The sequence below is a fragment of the Echinococcus granulosus genome, assembly GCF_000524195.1.
Source record: "Echinococcus granulosus chromosome Unknown EG_S00070, whole genome shotgun sequence".
NCBI lineage: Eukaryota > Metazoa > Platyhelminthes > Cestoda > Cyclophyllidea > Taeniidae > Echinococcus > Echinococcus granulosus.
In genome coordinates this window covers 300,404-320,261 of record NW_020170450.1, presented here as the reverse complement: position 1 = coordinate 320,261, position 19,858 = coordinate 300,404, and the positions used below count along the sequence as shown (strand labels likewise).

The 19,858-nt window shown below is 41.9% G+C and overlaps 3 protein-coding genes across 3 annotated transcripts; 2 read left to right on the top strand and 1 right to left on the bottom strand. All coding sequences in view use genetic code 11, as the record gives it.

The window, feature by feature from the left end:
- Positions 1–7,355: 7,355 nt before the first annotated feature.
- Positions 7,356–9,584, top strand: EGR_07134 (hypothetical protein; the record flags this gene model as incomplete). The annotated part of the gene is made up of 4 exons (XM_024496383.1): positions 7,356–7,591; positions 8,077–8,289; positions 8,771–9,004; positions 9,395–9,584. The coding sequence occupies 4 exons, from the start codon at positions 7,356–7,358 to the stop codon at positions 9,582–9,584; spliced, it is 873 nt and encodes a 290-aa protein (XP_024349224.1).
- Positions 9,585–10,311: 727 nt separating this feature from the next.
- Positions 10,312–16,267, bottom strand: EGR_07133 (hypothetical protein; the record flags this gene model as incomplete). Its single annotated transcript, XM_024496382.1, has 7 exons — positions 10,312–10,456; positions 10,820–10,883; positions 11,268–11,340; positions 12,242–12,340; positions 13,057–13,174; positions 15,928–15,989; positions 16,184–16,267. 7 exons carry the CDS (start codon positions 16,265–16,267, stop codon positions 10,312–10,314), a joined length of 645 nt encoding a protein of 214 aa, XP_024349223.1.
- Positions 16,268–19,028: 2,761 nt separating this feature from the next.
- On the top strand, positions 19,029–19,496 carry EGR_07132 (hypothetical protein; the record flags this gene model as incomplete). Its single annotated transcript, XM_024496381.1, has 1 exon — positions 19,029–19,496. The coding sequence occupies one exon, from the start codon at positions 19,029–19,031 to the stop codon at positions 19,494–19,496; it is 468 nt and encodes a 155-aa protein (XP_024349222.1).
- Positions 19,497–19,858: the final 362 nt, after the last annotated feature.

The window sequence follows — 19,858 nt, the reverse complement described above, 5'->3', positions numbered from 1 at the left end:
AAAGGTAGTGCCTCTTTTCCAGGTCATTCGTGAAAGCGGACTCTGTAAACTTTCACTTTCAGCTCCTTCTTTACACTACCTATAAGCCATTTCTCCGTATTTAAGCTTTACTAATGTCTTTAGCACTTCAACACCACCAATCCTCTGCGAGTTTTTTCCATTGCCTATTAATGAAGAAGGTCTAAGGTTTAGTATTTAACTGTTTAATAAAAAACATTAACTGCTTCAAGGCAGTTAAAATGCGTCTGTTTCGCGGATAAAATGAGTTGGCTGGTGAAACGATATCCAGTAATTTGAGCGAAAATGTTACTGAAATGACTTTTTTTTGCCTTGTGAGACTTTATTACTATTTGCCTAATGTGGACAATTTCCTGGCTAAATAACTGGCTTCTTCATGCAGCAATCTTTGTCAGCATGAACAATAGAACGTTTTTATGGTCTTCTAGCATCCCCAAAGCTCTATGCGATTACAAAAATCGTTCCTTTCTTTTTTCCAGGTGTCTTTTTCTAACCGGTCCGAGAAAAGTTAGGAACCACACCACTGCTGGATAGTGATATAGAGCGATTCCAGACTCGTCTGTCAGTAGTACATCAATTGGTCTTGTCCTGCAACATTGAAAGTCTATATCTGAGTGATGCTGACCGAGTAGGCGGATCTGAGCAGAAGCGGGAGTTTTGAGAATTATGCGAAATGGTCAAGGGTTAGACATCTAAACCCTTGATCCGAGGAAGTCTTTTTTTTGCGTTTTCAGCCATCCTCAGAAGTGATGTACAGACAGTAGGTGGAAGCAACTCTCTCTCTTTGTGCTTCATAAGGAATACATCTAATTAATCACATGCATTGCAAGAGAACCTGCAAAATACCGAGCTGTACCGGAAAACCTCACGAACATTGCATACACTCGGTAAGGTCTAACAACAAAAAGAAAGCATCGAATCTTCCCATTGTTACAAAAAATTTTACAAACAGATGTCATTTTGTATCGAAATCTTCTTGTAACTTAGAGTAAAACATGAAACATTTGGGAACATTTAACATGAAGAAGTTGCAAGGATACGAAAATGAATAAAATATTTTTCTTTTGTCCAGCATGCGATGCGTTAGAATAAGCAAATACAAGGCATGAAAAAAAGGTTTAATCTTTAAGTCTTTCGAAAGTATCTCCTTTTGATTTCTCTTCCCCTTCTTTTAACCTGTTTTAAACATTTCCTTAAAGACCAATGAAGATGTTAGTCTCGCAAAAAAGTTGTCCTCTGTCAAAACAGAATAAATAGATGAATACAAGACAAGTGAATGGATACGAGATAGACAGACTAGTAGATAAATTAATAAAAGGGGAGAGAAATGGATGGACAAATTAATAAATAAATACAGAATGGATGGATATGAGATGGGTGCCTCAGTATGCAAAGAAAGGAAGGGTTTTAGGTGCATTAGAATTTGAAAAAAAAATGACAGACGTAATTTTGCAATCTACAACATTGCTAACTCAAAAATTAACAATTCAACTGTCAATTTCCTCGAGGAGAACGTATCACCTCTTCAGTATCTGTTTTAAAAACATTAGAAAGATAAAATCTTTTCACTTGTTGCCATCCATCTCTTAAATTTTGTAGGAACCTATCCAGTGAACTACAGAAATCACCGATTTTCGCGACTAGTTTCCTTCCCTCACTTTTTAAAACCATGCGAATAAGGTGGCTATGGCAACTAGATTGATAAAACAATTTTCTCATTAGTCATTATTGCCTAATACATGCCTCGCATTTTGAATGATACTTTTTTAACTGAAAATGCTCAATTTATTAAGTTTGTAGCATTTGTCTTTAAGAAATGAAATTTTTTTCCCGTTATTATAAATAGGCATATAAAGATTTCTGCAGCACACAATATGCTATTTGTTGGCAAGTCAGAGCAATAAAATTTGGCAATTTCTAGACAAAAATACTTTACAGTAATTTTGTTCTTCCACATTGTAAGATATAATAAATTTCCTCCCCACCCCCCTCCGCTCTAACCCCCCAACAAACAGGGCAGAAATATAGCACTTTTCTCACAAATATACTTTTCCTCGGGGTAGTAAAAGTTGCTGAGGTTTACCTAAAAAGCTGCACTTTTGTTTATTCTATAAGGTGGCCAAAACATTTGTCCTGCTTTTAGTACAGCCCGCTTCAACCACGCCTTATTACCTGTGGACACTTCCAAGATGCCTGCGATTGGTTAGATGCATGCATTATGAAGTAGAGATGGATTTGTGCTAGTCCACTGTCGGTAAAATTCGACGTCTTTTGGGGTGTTCTCTACTATTTCCTGCCAAGGTTAAACCCGCATCTGCATCATCAAATGTTTTTCGAGGCTGCCGGCTTTACGAAACAAAAATGACTCGTTTTCTGTTAAAATGGCTGTCAATGATTCGAAAGGGATTTGGCATGTAATAGCTAGTTAAACCCCTGCCATCCTGTACTTTAGCAGGCAGTCGGACTAGGGTTACAAAAAATCACCGAAAGGTGGATGTTACCAACAGTGAAAAGTGTGTTGCTCTCGACGGAGGCGAGTGGATGTGGAGGCTTGAAGAACGATCCCCAGTAAGGCTCGGTGTATGCGTTGAAGAAGTCGGTTTGTGGCCATATCAAATAAGAAGGGAAAGTGGTGCAAACGGAAAGGTAAGAGCATCCTACCCACTTGGCAGAAAAGTGTCTTCTACTGACGATTTGCCTTTCTCTATCCCTCCCTCCCTTAACTACTTAACCACATCTCGGCTTACGAAGCAGAGCTGTCAGTCAGATTTTGGTGATTTGCCTATTGACCGACTGACTTGTGGTAGGGAATAAGGGTTGTATGTACATCGACGTTCGTCAAGGGAACTGATATCTCATTGGTCGCATTCATACGGACCACTAACTTCACACCTGACACGTCTGAGGCGTGCATTGCTTCATTCCCGAGAGATTGTTTTGAGTTACATCATGATGCCCTGGGTTGTGTCGCGTGGGCGGGCAGGCACCCCTCCCTCTAGATGTAGACCTTAGGTTGGGCGATAGGAAGGAGAAGAAGTGCTACCTCTCCTTCATCTTCGTCCCATTGCTCCAAATTATAACCAGCAATAGTAAATCACATGGGCGACAGGTTAAGCAGTTTGTAGGGCTAGAAGTTCCTACGCCTTATTCCCCGATATTCTATGAACGACTCAAAACTAGCCCCATGCTCACTTTCCAGGTGACCTGATTGCCCAACCTCACGTATTTTCGCTGATACTTGACTGTTTTTCCAGTCATTTATTTGTAGGAGGTGGACTCAATGCTGGTTAGAACCGTTCAGTATGAATTTTTTTATTAAACTCTTCGTAAAAAGGCCGGTAGTTGGGTGAGAGATACGATTTTGCCTTTAAGGTGTGTTGAAAAGGCCTTACACCTAACTAGGGCGAAATACCAAATGTCAGCTGACACGCAGGCAGCCCTAATCAAGATGCCAGACAGTTGTTGGCTTGACTGCGTACGTGCGGTTGGGTATGGAACGGTGTATAGTGATGGCTAAAGCCTCTTCAAGGTGCCTTATCTACTCGTGGTGCTTGAGCATGGAGACTGTCAGGAGATCTCGGGTCAGAAACTCAAAAAAAGAGCAGAGGTCTTGAATTCCGAGAGTCGATCTATGTTACCTACTGTAATGAGGTACTGTCGATCTCGGGATGTTCATCATTCCTTCACAGTTACACCTCTTTTGCAATGACCTTGACCTTGAAGTGGGTACTTCTTGAAAGCCCATTTGGACATTCGACATTCAAGCGTGAAAAGAGGAAATCCTACCGCAGAACATTGAAAAGGGAATGTTTTCCTGCGGCCATTGATATACTCAGCAATTCACAAAAGACTTCAGGTGCCACAGGGTACGGTGGTTAGACGCTCAGCCAAATTAGCTCTCAAAGACGTGGCCAAAAGTCGTGGCTCTTCCTCAGCCTGCAGTAAACATTTCCGAGGTCCAACAACTAACAGAGTGGAAAAACTTGGAGATGCCGACACCTTCAGAAGAAGCCTTTCTACTTCTAAGCTCTCTAAGTTTCCATAAGTTTATTTTTTCGAGCTCTCTAGAGGCATTTCGCAATCATAGCTTGCTTTAAGTCCCTTCTGATTGGTCACGACAACGTCAAGGTCATCCAAAACGGTATTAAAATGGGATCACTTCCGTGACTTGGCTTTCTAGCCAGGGGACAAGGTCACGAGTGCCATTTTTCCGAGACATTGCAACCATCCATTTCCAAAGACTGACACTTTTGGTGTCTCTAGTCGGAGTCTCGGTAGTATTTGTGCACTTATGCCGAATCCCACGCCTACTCCCACATCTTGGCAACCCATTAATTCATGTTACAGATGTGTATGGTTAAGTGTGGTCAACTGCACCTGAGTCATAGCTAATCCACATGGCACTACCAAATATGTCCATTCCATTGATGAGGGATCCAATCAAATTACTTCTCACTAGCCATATATGGGCATTTCGGTTATGCCAAGCCTCCCGATTGGCTATCTTAAACGAGGCCGCAGTCAACACACATGTGTACTTTGTACTACAGCCATCTGTCCTATCACTTCGAGTGTGTTCAACCCAACAGCTAAAGTCCACCTGCCATCTGGTGGGGGATGAATACCCTGGACTCCCTTTTTCCTGAAGTCAGGATCGGCTTCACACCACGGAGTGAGGGAATTGTTGGACGTAAAGGTGAACACGGACTTTTTGGAAGTCATAGCTACCGTAGTGTCAAGTACAAGGTGGCAGAATAGCCGTATCAGGCAATTTTCAAATAAAAGAGCGATGACATCAAGTGATGGGAAGACTGGAACACCTCCTGCAGTAGATCAGCAACAGACAGATAGAATTTTACCCGGTAAAGTTACAAAAGTTTGCTTGTGAGGTGGTAGGGGGAGGGAGCGGGACAGCACAGGGAGATAAAAGAGGGGTTAAAGTACCTTGTTGGAGTATTCGTAACCCCCACCCTCCTAACAGGAAGTAAGGGTTCGAAGAGCGAAAGTGAAGAGCCGCCTTCGCGGATAGTTGGTGGCGCGTTCCTGTCGTGTCCTCAAAAGCCACCACAAAGCCGCAAGACCTCGTATCTCATACTGCCAAACTTAGGCCCGAGAAGACTTCCTCTCGCCCCCCTTGCCATCCACGGTCAAGTGATAACCCCCGCAGGCTCTTACACTCCACAGGAGGAAGGAGAGTTGGGAAATAGACATGAGGCAGAAATGGAAGAGGCAGTGAAGGGGCGGCTGGGCTGGTCAGATTTGATTGGTTTAATTGTGATGCAAAGTGTTGTTAATGGAAGGTGGAATGAAGTCGTAGCGACCTCGTGTTGTGTTTGGACTAAAGGGAGGGAGGAAGGAGGAAAAGACAGTGATGCTGACAGATTGTCTACTGATAATAGTGCTACATTTTTCCACATTTTTTCGCTAAAAATGTTTCTTTCCAGAATTTTAAAAGGGGATGGTCTTTTGAGAACTCAATCCATTTGTTTAATTAAACATCTACCTATTAGGTATCCTACGGGTTAGTGACTCAGCTCACAAAACTAGAGCACAGAAGGTTTAGATCAAATTTTTCTGGCCTACCCAATATCTGCTATTAATCTTACATCTTCTACCTTAAATACATGACTGAAAAGAAGTGACTAAGGGAAGTAAAAAAGAGGCTTGGCATCTCTCCCAGTTGATAGCGGGCGAACAGGTCACCTCTGCTTCCCTCGTTCATGCATTTTCCACCCGCCTAGTGCGTTTACGTGATTGTCTGGTGCTGCATTCTCGAAAAAAATGCGCCGGTCATTACTGGAAATGTGAATGAAGTGAATAGGGTGAGGCTTTGCCTCTCTTCTCCTCGCTTCACCCAGTTTTAAAGTGTACAATAATTTATGGGAAATTTTGCGATCTGAGGGCGAATGCTTTCTTAGCGGTCTAACACGACGAAGGTCTTGTTGCCTGCCTTCACGTAGAATGTCAACTTGGTAATGGCTTGATGGATCTCAGCCATTGCTGGTTACCGGCCTTCAGTGCGTATTTTGGGGATAAATTGGTGTGCAGTCCTGAGGTGTGGGAGGGCGAGGTGGGGAGTAGTACTGCTTAGTGGATATGATATTCTAGTTTACTTAATGGACGCTTAAAAAAGGTCAGCCAGTCGGTCTGTCGGTCTGTCAGTCATTCAGTCGACACGTCAAAAACCAGCGTTAAACGGCACCTACATTTGATTAATCTCCCACCACGGTAAAATAATTTATTTAAGCCACTTTTGAGTGGTAAGCTGCTTTACAGTCACCCACCCCACCTCCTTCTTTCCATCCCCGCCGAATTTTGACATGAAGTGTCTACAACTTTGTCATCATGTTCAAATTACTTTGTATGGTGGACAGGTCTGAAGCACAGCCACTATGTTAATCCAGTATTCCATGATACGAGGGTGGATCCAAGATAAGGAGAAATTAGCAGAGAAGGCAATCAACAGCAATAAAGTGATTGACTAAAAACATTACCATTCCTAGTTTATCTGGTCCATCTATCCCTGGCGTCACGCATATGTGACACTTCGATTTTCTTATAACCGTCCACTTTTCAAATAGGTTCAATCGGTTTTGTGATACAGCCCATGTTGTGAAGAGATGTGGGGATGACAATACATCCTTTTTCGGTTTTTAACTACCTATTTAAGCAGATCTACGAGAGCAATTTGCGTGGATGTGAAGATCGGTTTCACCTAAGAGGCAGGTTTTAGTTGAAAAAAACCTGTTAACGTGTGTCCACACGGGCATTATCGAGATCTCGGCCACAGTAACCTAACTGATTCATCCATTGGTGCATTTATTCACTAGCCAATTTCAACCAATCACACCAACCCTCTTGATACCTAATCTGCCATCTTTCCAGAATTTATGATCCTCGAGACTATTAAAGCCCCATTCATTCGTCCTAAGCCTAATTTTTAAGATGAGCCGGGAAAAAAATTGTTCCAAGCAGACGCGCGACCGGCGCTCCTAATTACTTCCCAAGGCTTGTTACGTTGTGGAGCTAAATTAATAGCGTCTAGCAATCATCCTCCACCCAGGATAACACCAGTAAAAAGGTTGTTTTCCTCCCCTTCCTCCAAACGTCCAGACACTCATTTAGGTTAAGCTAGCCTCTAAAACGGAGGAGTTGACACAACTTTCGTCAGATTTAAGTCCTTCCTTAACACTGTTATTTCCCACTAATAGACGCGGAGATCTGGCTTAACCAATAGGAGTGAAGCTGTTCTCTTATTGGTAAATTTATTGCCCTGACCTTAGGCAATGATCCCCTCCACAGGACTGTAGTACCTCACTAACCCGACTGCATCTCCCATGCACCGAACGTGTTTCTTCCTGGTGGCTATTTGCACGGCACTCGCAGCCACTCACACCTTGGAGGAGGCGAGGGCGAATCCGGAGCGCTTCAAGGAGGTGGCCGACTTGACGGAAGTTAATCCATGGTATCATGCTGGAATTACGTTGGTGATACTCTACATCCTCCTAACTGGTATCACCTCCTCCATCAACATTGTCGCCTACATTTTGGGCCACAAGTCGCGACGACATGGGTGATTGGTGGGTTCGGCTGGCGCCATTTTCCCACCTTTTGTTTGAATCATCGGATTTTATCCAATGATGTTTGGATAGATTGATTTGATAGTTTTTTTGCGAAAAAAGCAGAGAATTTGACTGTAACGATATGAAAAATTATTTGTGGAAAATTTTCAATAAGTTCTTGGCCCAAAAATGACGAATTTTTCTCGAAACAACAAACTATTGTTTTATCTTACATTTTACAAAAAAGAAGGGAGGCAAAAATTTGGTTGAAACAAAATCAACTTACCTAATCGTGATTGGTTTTTTTCTGATAAAGTGAAGGTGCCAAGGCAATTAAAGTGGACTGATACCTGGGTTACGGGTACTTGATTTTATGTGCACTGAAAGACAGACATTTCGTTCCCCACTTGTGTGGCCGCCCTTCAAACCTCATACCCACTGGTACTGTCTAAAATTAACAGAGTCTAAGAATTGGGGCTGCTTTTTCTCCCCCTAGTCTATGCGATCAGCAAAAGGGCAAATTGAGGGGCTGCAAGGCTTCGTCTAATTGCACCTCCAATCAGGTTGCAGGAGTTTGGCAAAAGTCCTTCTTTAAGAGCACTTTACCTCTGGAGGAAAGAAAATTGGACCCAGTTGCAGCTATTGCCATCGCCATTTCTTCCTTATTTTTTGTCTGTCCATTCCAGTTCTCATTGGGAGAGGATGACCAGTATCTCTAGGGTAGGTGTGAATTAGAAGGAAAGGGAAAGATTTTTTCAATGAAATAAGATATGGATCAACTGATGCAGTTTCTTTAAAAAGCCGTGAATTGGATTTTATTCCTCCGCGACTAGTTGACTAATTCTGGCAGTTTCGAAAAGTGGATTTCTTCCACACAGGCCCAATGGTGTAGAAGCGATGTGTGTCTTGGCAGTAAACAGTCCGTAGAATGGATGCTGAAATACAAACGCTATCTTGCATGACAGTCAGTCAATCAGTGGGTTAACAACAGACCGAATGTTGTCACAGCGATTGAAGCTTCTTATCGGTTGTTAATGAATGATTTGTGGGTGAATTCTATTTTCTCGCCACCTTCCACAACTTACCCTTCTTAGTTGATTGAGCTGTAAACTAGTCACCTCCATTATTCTTAATAAACAAATCTGATTGACCCTCGAGACAGGTTACTCTCTATCCCTCCTAATTATTAGCTACATCCAATTCTTCCTCTCACCTGCACGGAAACGGGTCCTTCAGAAGCCTTATGCGAAATCCATCTTTGAGTGGTCCATCACTTTTGGGTGTTATGCTGTTTCGGCACTCCCCACCGTACCCGCTTCAAACTGTGGGCAGCCACCATTTCAACTTGTACAAGTACAAAACACCTTCGTCGTGTTTACACAGTCAATTGCGCCCACTCTGAAAGGCTTTACGACCTACAAGAGGTTAATGTGATGAAGTGGATTAAAAAAAGGCGACCTAATAACTCTTTCTGGTCGGATTTGATTGCCTCCCGTCGTCCTTACGAGGTAGATAAGGTTTAGCCAAATTTAATAGTTTTGACCAGCTTTAAGTGTTTTTTTTTTCATCCTTTCACTTTCTTTGCGTTCTCGACTTTGTTGACTATCTAGGAGAGAATCTTGCTTCCATGATAAATTGTTTATTTACGTGTGTCAGTATTCGTCAAATTCTGCGGTCCTAACACCTTTTGAAATATTTTTTTTTATTTTGTCAGGGGAAGTATGTAACATCTCCCTGACTATTCATTTTAATGCGCTCTCACGAAGTTATATTTTTTTGTGGATGATTGTAATTATTATTGCTTCCCTTTATAGGGGCTTGAGGTGGTCAAATTCTTCCAGTTTAATATTCTGTAGCGCCTTCAGTCGTCCCCCAGGTCGCAATAAATCAGTTTATAATTTCCGTACCGTGCTGAAAGAAATTGACTACATCCCAGCCCCAAAAGGCTGCCCTGGCAAGGTGGAAATTTACGTGGTGTACATCACCGAATCTCGCCAATTTTAAGATGACTTGGACATAAAATTTTCTTACAGGGAAATAAAACAAATCTAAATTAGTAGTATAAAGTGTGTTTACCAAATCAACCTAATTCATTAATTCCAGCTTTTTTTAATCAGAGCACTTTGTTGGTTGATGCGCTGATTTTAACAAGTGGTGGGCAAAACGCTAGGAAGTGGTAATGTTTGCCTTAGGCTTGTGTGGACAATTTTTAGAAGAAATGGCCCTATTGTGCCCAAATTCTTCTATCATCTTTTGTTACATGAAACATTTTTTCATTGGTACTGCTGGAGTCAAATGTTTGTCCATATTTAGTCGACGACTAAAACCAGTTTTGCACATGGCGGACAGTGATGGTCTGTCAAGGCGATGCCTTTTGCTGTCTGTTGCAGCATTTGTTCTAGCGTACCTTTGTTATCATTAAGTTCCGCTTTTACTAATTTAAAAGGCTTCAACTTCCTTGGTTTTACATAAATAAACAAACAAGATTATATCCAGTTAAGGCATATTCCTTTAATAAATTTTTTAAAACACCTTTAATCTTGCGCCTGATACTTCGATTTTTAAATATGAACATACACATTCGAAAGAAAGAGTAGCTGAAGGGAACACCGAGTTAACCTCTTTGTTTTAACACACAAAAGGTTTAATGCGCATTTTAAAACGTGTTTATTAAACAAAGACAATAGGACTTGTTCTCCTCGTTTCGATAAGCTAGAGTCGCTTTTATTTTTCACTTAGAGGATTGTGTTCCGATTTGATTTGCTCTTACTGCCAATCGTTGCAGCCAAACTAGAAAAAACAATGGAGTTAAAATATTCTGATCATTGTACTTGTTTGGGATGCGATTTCCGCATTTATAACTTAATATGTTATGCCTAAAAATAAAAAGAAGCAAAGTAAATTTATGACCCTTTTATAGTCAGGCAAACTTGATTTATGCATGCTTCTGATGGCGTCTTCTTTACTTGGTTAGAAGTTGCATTTCATTTTATTAATGCAAGTGAATATTAAACTGCCTGCAAAATAAGCGCCACTTTTGTGAGTATTTTTAGTGAGGCCATTTAATTTTTGCTCAGATCTGCAAATCGCACTTGTTCTGACATTTAAATAATTATTTATGTAAGTTTTTTTTATGTTCCATCTAAAAGCTGCTGGTTTCGAGTCAGAATGGTTTTAGGGGTTTGTTTTAATCGTTTGGATTTGTGTCCCGGTTATAAAAGTCTGTCGGCATCTCAAACCTTATCTCTAATGTTAAAAAAATCGAATTTCCTTTTCCATTAATTTTTTTTTGCTTAGCGCTGCCTGTAAAGCGTTTTTAACCGCCTGAATTCAGCTCCGCATATTTTTTGCACGGTTTAAATCAAGCCACCTAAATTAAGCAACGGGACCAAGACCTAACGTATCAATGTATAGTTTCCCTACGTTAAGGAAAACTTTAACAATCTCAGGTCTTCTCTTTCGGGAAATTAACCAGCAATGGAGAATCTTTTAGACCACAGGAGACTGCATCGCGTCAAACTTGCTTGGTGTGGAAGTAAACGCAATAAATTTCCTGCACTTTGTATTGTACTGGGATCGTCATCGTTCCATTCTATTTTATGCATGGTTGCCCGGTGTCATGTCAATGTGGTAATCGTCATTAGAGAGGTAATAAGAATAATCTGGGGGATAAAGATGACGTCTTACACGAATTAGTTGCATATGCGATGATTAACCAGAGGTCAAGAGCAAAGAATGAATCTACAAAAAGGTGTTTTGACTAAAGGAAAAGAGCAAAACCGAAGAATATACACATTTTTTGTATTAGAGTTTACACTCAATTTGTGGGTAAAATCGGCCAATCAGGTATCAGTGTTATTTGACCTTAAGGCAAATCATAGAGCCAATCATGTGTGATGTAAGGTTACTGTTATCACGGGTTATCTTTGCAGTAGTGTTCGAATTTCTTCTAAAAAGTAGAATGCACCTACAGGCTGGTATGCAGCTACGTGACGCGATAGCAGGGGATGGAAGACGGCCGTGATGTCACTTGTCCCTCCTGCCTCGGTGCACACACACACACGCACGCACGTCTTTCTTTGCTACAGTTGCCGCTGGACTGGGAACAACGACACTTCTGTTTGTCAATGGGCGATAAGATGACAGCATGAAGGAAGGCGATTTGATGATGGCTTTCTGTCATGGATGTTGATAGAATTCCCACACCTCCAGAGGGTGTTTCATGCTCACTTCAGCAGGTATTGTGTGGTCATAGGGGCGGTGGTGGTTGACCCCGGTTTAACTCATGAAGGCTTGCGTCTACTCCCTCGTAGGCTGTGAAGGGCCTCTGTGTGCGAAGAAACCATTCTCCTCTACACTTGTTCTAAGGTCTTAGAGCCGTCTTCCGTGATATTAAGGGTTTGAGACAACGAGTTGGCAAATATGCTTCCAGAGTGTAGACTGCTGGATAAAATGTGGTTTTTAAAATCGTGTAGCCATCACAATTTCCTTTAAACAGGGAAATTTCCTCCCTGGTTTTAGTGGTAAAGTAGGTTGGCATTTCCCACTCCCTTGCAGACGAAATGCACCGGACATCGTTTTTTGGCCCCGCCTCTGCGTTGAGACGATGGAACCGCCCTAAAACCACCTAATCCAAAACCTCCCTCCCCTTTCTTTCAAACTTGATCACGCAGAAGCTTGTCTAAATATTTTATGTTCAAATTTTTCCAAAGATCGGCACAAAACAGTACCAGAAATCTGATTTCATTTTTAGTTATTTTCTTTGAAAAATAGGCTTAGAAATTCCGGAGAAAAATAAAATGTTTTCCATTTCTTTTAAGCCTGTTTGGCATGCTTGAAATCAGGGAATCGCCGAGTCCACTTCACACCTGATTGGGAAATATTCATTGGTGCTTCAGGCCTCGGACATTTTAATGTCACCGCCACAATATAGGGCTGATTACAAAAAGATTTTCTGCCTTTTAGTTATTATTAAGAAGACACATTTTTTCTAAAACATATTTCTTGCGTGAACCCCGAGGTAGTTGTCAGGATACTGAGTCTAATTGGAGCCTTTTAACGGGGTGTCCGGAGGAACTGGCCGTCTAGTGGGACGAACGCAAGGCCTGGGGGGGGGGGGGTGAAAGACAGACATGCAGACAGACGGGCAAGTAGTTCAGCCAAATGGCTTTCACCTGTGGTGAAAATGTCTCCGCCATGCTTAAATAAAGTCGAGATAGCAGAGGCACGAATGAAATGCGGTGGGCCGATGGACCGGTTGGTCGGCCATTTCCGGTGTTTTCGACTCTTCCAAGCAAATCGAGCTGTGGGGTAATTTTTAAAGGGCTGTTAATAAGTAAACATTTACTACTTCTACCAGTCTAATAAGGCTCTTTTATAGCTACTAAAATAAGAGGGCTTCTTTCGTTCCCGACATTTGGCGTCGCCGCATAAAAGCACAAGTTTGGCGGCCAATGGGACAGACATTTAAACAAACCTGTATATTTCCCGTATTTGGCATTCCGAAATTGCCACCAACCTGATTTGCTTTGAATGATTTATGTTGTTGTCCCTTCGTCCAACAGGCTAACTCGAACACTTTCGCCACATTTTCTCTACCGTTTGGTACACATTTTCACTGATAATAAGAAAAAAAATTAAATGTTTTGTTCAGCCCTACTATAAAAAGCCCTTTCCATGCTCATCATTATGAGCTAGTGTATTTTTAGCATGTTGAAAAGACAGGAAGATTCACTGACGAAGAAATGGGTGTGTGGTTGTGAAAAGGCATGAGGGAACTCTTCTTAAGTAGCAAAAATTCTCAATTTTTTTGGAAGAAGATCCACAAGTCTGGTCTAGCATTAGATTGAGTTAGTATTTATCTCCTTCTCTCAATCTCGCTTCTTCTCGCCTGATTCACCGAAAAAATGCGAGCTCTTCCTGCAAGTCGATGGTCAAGTTAATTCGACTTGAAGACATCGCTTATCACGAGGAGGTTGTCAAAATAGGGGAGGAAAAACACGGGTCTGATAAGTTAGGGGAGAGAACTTACTTGCGGCAAAATTGAACATTAAAGGGCCGACAACAAATGCCCTGCTTGGCAAATTGAAGGAGCCTGTCGTTGGCCTTCATTTTGCCACGAATGAAGAAAGTGAAGTTTACGAAGTCAAAACACCTAATGGGTCTGCCTAGACGTGGTATAGCATCAGTGGAATTAAATAGCAAATAGAGGTAAAAGTTAATCGGGAGGAGAAAAGTTGTAAAACACCGTGGAACATCGTGAAGCCTTCAGGTGCACTCTTCCAAATAAAGTTGAGCCATTATTCACCTCTTCAGCCTCTACTCTCCCGTTATCACGACAAGGCCGATCCCTGGTATCGAAGATGTGTTATCAAGGCAGGATGAGATTTGTTGTCCGTACCGATGACAATGCACGCGGACGCCACTGTTTTGCCTTCTTGACATCGCATTCTCCGTCTTACAATCCATCTGTCTGACTGTGTAGGAAAATGATGTGTTTGTAAGCACTGTCCTCAGAAATATTAAACAGGGTCGAACCTCCTCTCAGGGCTAAGTTCAGGCCCTTCAAGCTGGACTTTGACTTCGGCCTCTCACATGGTTAGTCATTTGACCTCCTTCAGGGAGACTGGCACCATTTGTTTGTGAAGGTCGTAAGGAACATCCTCGGACGTCTTCACCCCCCCTCTGAGAGCCATAGCGTAGGCATCTCGTGAAAGGCCGCGAAATATTCTACGTGGTTGGTTATGCACAGTTAATGGATTAAGGATGGCCACTTGTTGGATTTAATTCGCATAATCTTCCACCTTCATAAGCAGCAAAGGGTGTGGACGGCACCCAAGGGGTTACACCCTCCACCCTGGCAACTATGTATCTTATCCCCTTTCAATAAATGCGTAAATGCCGGTTGCGACACTTACCCTAACGCCTACAGGGGAACAATGTAGAGGTTCCACATGGATATTGAAAAGCCTCGGCGATAGTCTCACAGCCTGAGGCGTTCCTGTGGACTACCATCTTTGACCACCCATTTGATCTAATTTTTAACTGAGACCTTCAATTAGTGATGCTTGAGGTCACATCGGGCTCTATTAACCGTCCGTGGTCTCTAGAACTTTCTCACTGGAATAAAATCGCATTTTGGCATCAGGACTTTAGGTTAAAAGTGCCGCAATTGTTTTCACTTCAAATTAAAAGGATTATGTGATCTTATCTGTCTGTTTTTGAAGCCGCCTAAATGACTTACTTTGTAGTAGACTGTCCTATTTTAAAAGCGCCTTCTCTCCTTCCACAAATGAAGAGGAATGTCGTCCGTGCGGTGTAAGAGGTGGAGATGGTGACCTTTAATTTCTGCTCTACAATGTGTAATTAAAAGGAGAGAAATCATACCATGATTAGATGGCCCCTCTTTCCGTGAGGCGGATTTCACCATCACATCGTCTACGTGTAGGCGGTTTCACTCTATCCTGACGGTGGCTATCGTTAACTTTGTCGTGAAGGTCAACCCAATGCGTGTCTGTGTGTAGAAGGGGACGAAGAAGCCACTCAAAACAAGACAGGGGGAGGGAAAAAGTGGGGCCACATCAGCCTGTTTTGGACATTTGCGGTCAACTACCACTTCAACGTTATGAAGCCTTGCATGGAGTTGGTGTTGATGTCCGCGACTACGGATACCGGTGGAATCCCATTTGGAGTAACTGGGAGGCAAAGATCTCAATACCGACGTCTGTACCGCGCTTGTGTTGATCGAGCACAATAAGCGACGGGATGATTCCAGTCTTGCTTCAAGAGGAGCACTAACCGTAAAATATTCGCAGCACCGTGCATTTTAGACCGCTTCTTGACAGACCGACCAACTGACTTGTGATGAGAAATAGGCCTTTTTACTTCGACGTTTGTTATGAAAGCAAGCATTTCTTTGGTCACCTCGAAACGATCCACTCACTACCTCTCCAGCGCCTCTAAGGGATGCGTTGTTACACCTCCTGGAAGACGGCTTAAGTTGATGGTCTGCGGACTTCGTTATCCACCAGTATTTTTTTCTCTTGTTGAAGATAAACCAATAATTACTGCTGAAGTCTGTCCACTTGAAAACTTTTCCCTCAGCAACATTTTGGACAAATCAACCAGGCAAATGTCGGCAAGTCCTGTTAGAAGGCGTCACTGAGGGGACCTCTCAATCCCTCAACCAACTTTGAAGTGCCAAGAAATGATCTTTTTGTCAATGTTTTTGCAAAAGATTTCGATATAGGCAGTATGCTAGGTTTTTTCTCTTTCTTACCTGATAACAATCATAAGTTCTATTTTATGATCATTCAAATACACCGACTTTGATCTTTAATTATCCTACCGACATGGAACACCTCGGCAGAGAAATGGACGATGTTTCATAAAAATCAAAGCATTTCGTTCCTTTTTTTTACAAAAAGCTTGAAATGGCATCTCTAAAACTTGTAATGTCTAGGGCTTTTACAATAGCCTAATGTAAAAAAAGCCGGTAAAACACGCCCCCCCCGTCCTGATTAGATCTATTGAACCTTTGGTTGCTTCCAAATGTCCCGCCAGATTATTTTTCCCATCGAGGTTAATATCAAAGGTTTTCCAACCTTTTTATGTGTAGAAATGCTTGAATATGGTTTCAAGTCGGTAAAAAACGCCTTTGATGAAGAAAAGTTATCACTGAATTGCATAACACGTGAGTGGGCAGGTTTAGTGTCTTTAACGCTCTACACATGGCGCAATATCTACTTTTTTGCCTAGGAGACTGGGAATTAATGTCATTTTCTGGCTGAAATCCAAACGAGTGAGAAAGAGCGAGGGAACAGTAAGGTCGTATTTTTCACAGAATGCACAAAAACAGTGGTTTCGCAATATTTTTAGTTTGGACTATTGAGATGCACTGGTAAGAGAGGGCAAGGTGAAGCCTTTAGAAGGCTTGTTTAGGGAAGCGTCAAAAGGTATGGCAGATAACTAATGTCTATGGGATAAAATTTACTCAGATATGACGTTAAACTGCTTTGAAATGGGTAACCAACTAATAAAACCTATTTGTGGCGTTTTAAATATAAAGAATAATGAAATGTGGCGCATGACATCTTAAAAATTTGTAGCGTTAAAGATCCTGCAATTTGATTGGTGCGGAAGCAATCAATCGATAACTGACAACGCAACAATGGAGTCCAGGTAGGTGTGACTATTGATTGATGAATACATCATCTAATCAGTCAAAATTAGTTAATTAAAGGTCTCCTTTAAAAAAATTGCGGTTTTGGCGGAGATCTGAAAACATACGCCTGAATGCCAATCAAATCAAAGGACTGGCACCGAGGGATGGATTCTTCAAAGAGAGGTGGGTAGTGTGGAAACAACCCATCGGCACAAGCTGAAAGGCTGATTGGTAGAGTGATTAACAAATTCACCCACTGAAAGTGTGTGTTGAGAAATAACTCGCTTGTTAATTGAGTAGACGCAACAATTGGAAGACCTTGACCTCCTTCACCCTACTATAAAAGGTTTCGCTAAGCCAAGCGTTAAGTACAGTGTCGTCATGATACCTCTCGGCTTGTTACTTCTGCTAGTGTGCACCTCAAGAGCATGGACTCTGGCAGAAGTAAGACGACAGGGCAATCAACAACTACTTAGCTACAACGATGGAATATTTGATGTCGGTTTCCACGCTGGAATGGCATGCCTTGTAGTCTATGGCGTTCTGCTGACATCTGTGACAATGGTTCCAATTGTTATCAAACAGCTCGTTGAAGTGGGAAGGGTACCTCCCCGAAGGAAGCGATGAGAAGTGAGTTGTTCAAAGACAGAACGATAATTGACATTGAAATTATTTTTCCTGATTTATTTAGTGAATAAATACCTTGTGAACAGCCTGTTTATTAGCATTTTTCTATTTATTTTCTAAAATGAGATGTGCTTTTACTTTTTGAACAAGCGAACTGGCCAATAAAAGTCCGCATAATGATTTTGAATCTCCTCGGGAAGAAAGTGGGCAGAAACACTTTTTTGATATTTTTTTGTACTTTTTACACACTTACCTAAACATTCGATAGTGTCCTCTAATTTTTCCAGTTATGCGCGAAAATTTTTCCTAATAAAATCTCTCCAGTTGCAGTTAAAAAGAATATGGCAATGTCACGCCAATTTTGTGGTCAAATTCATTTTCATCTAAAAAAACGGATTGAAAAATCCGAGAACAGGGTGACAGTTGTGAGGAGGTGATATTTCATATATAAGGCATTTGGAAAAGTACGTGTCAAACATCTCCATCAGACGACATTCCATCAGGATTACAAATAACTTTTCTTAAGTTAAGATACAGTGGAAATATGGGAATAAAGTGTTTAAACCACCCAAATAGCGTCCTTGCCTACATTGCGAGAACATTTATCTGTTGTTGCCTTTTTTTGGTTTGCCGCCAGAGAAAGTACAACTGGGAAAAGTGCATTCACGCATGACTTATTAATTTGCCAAAAAAATGGACAATAATTAATTTTTGTCAGTTTTGATTGCACCAGTCGCTCCCTTAAAGTACTCCTTATTCAGCCTTTTTTTCCCCATGTCACGCGCACCCTTCACTTGGGTAAATTCTGTGGTGAAGTGACGGCGTCTTGTGATCGCTTGTGATGACTTTTACATGTGACACGTACTTAAAATACCGCGCAATTCACGTGTTATTCAATGCAAAACGCTGTCTTGGCAACAGGGGATTGTTGCTAAGATAACCGATTATCGATCATCAGCAGGATCAGCGAAAAATCAGTAAACCATTAATTGGGTGAATCCTACTCACGTTACCAACTTAGCCGTCTATAATCGTCACTTGTAATGACTTCCTTTAAGTAAGCACAAATTGCTACTAATAAATGTTTAAGTAAAAGCTTTGGAAAGAAACGTTTTAACTACTTCAGAGACGGTTTCTAAGCGCCAACACTATGCAGGCAGATGGTGGGTCATTAGGAGCATTATAATTAAGCCATAAAAAGACACAGGAATCGTTAATTACCCCCACAATAGCCTCTCAGTAAACTTCCTTCTCATGTCTGCCACACTGGGGAATGACTGTAAGTCAACTTGGTTTTGATTTCCTTCTCCTCGAGAAGTATTGACTTTGTTGAACTCCAAAGTTGGCACTTCGCTTTTTTGTTACTATAATCAGTTGTAGAATTTCATTTTCTTGTCTTTGAAGTAGTTTGAGCCTTTGAAAATATTCCCAATCCACCTCAAGCCTCTTCTATCTGGGAAACTGAACTTGACCCGTAGGGAACTGCCCGTCTACTTATTTTTGATAAGTAAATGAGGGATTAGTACCATTTCTGACAAGCTTGAGCCACATCATTCGTACTGTTAAAACGTCTCTGGCAGTGAATGCAAAGTCGACTGCCTCGAGTCACTTCCAGAAGGCAGTAGAGAATGCGTGTTCGGTTAGCCAGGGTACAAGAAATGGCATCCCGCGAGAGAAGGCATAGTAGCCCCCTCGCAACTGATTGGTCGGCTGTAGACCAATCACGCAGCGAAGCCGACCAATGGAATCGTTGCAAAACCCTGCCTGTCCGTCGCACGCTTAAGGCTCATCTACTAGCGCCTCGTGTAGCTACGTTCGCGCACTATCTCTCTCTGCCTCGCTTTACTCTCTCTCCGTGTTCGTGCACAAACCGAACCATGTCAGTTCTTTGTCTTCTTCTCATTGCCCTCGCGCATTTCGCCTCAGCAGTCACACTGAAAGAGGGCTTGGCGGACAAGGAGAAGTACATATTCTATGATACCTCACCCTTCAATGTCGGTTTGCATGCCGGTTTGGCACTGCTAATTACCTATGGTGTTTTGGGAACGTTCACCCCCTCCGTTATGATTATTACAAAGGCGTTGGAGAAAAGGAGGAAACGACGCTCCCGCACCATGTCACACTAAATCGACTTTTTTGCCACATCTACTAATGCCTGCCTGTGACCGTGCGTGGAAGCTTACTAGAGAGAATTTAATTGGTCTATTTTGTCCCCTTATTGGTAAGTTCCTCGAAGTTAGCTCAGTCATCCACTGTGAAATCGATAAACCAATTAATCAATGGGTCGCCACTCATGGCCTAGTTCGATTTCGTCGATTTTTTGCTCACTGATTCACTTACAAGGTGAAAAATCGATATGATTTACCGCTCATAGTGCAAGCGGAAGTATTTTTGAGCAGCTTTTTTTTTGTTTCTTGTAGACTCAGTGTAATTCACTACAATGGTAGATTTCTGACTGGAAAGGTGCTCAAACGTCTTCACCCGATCC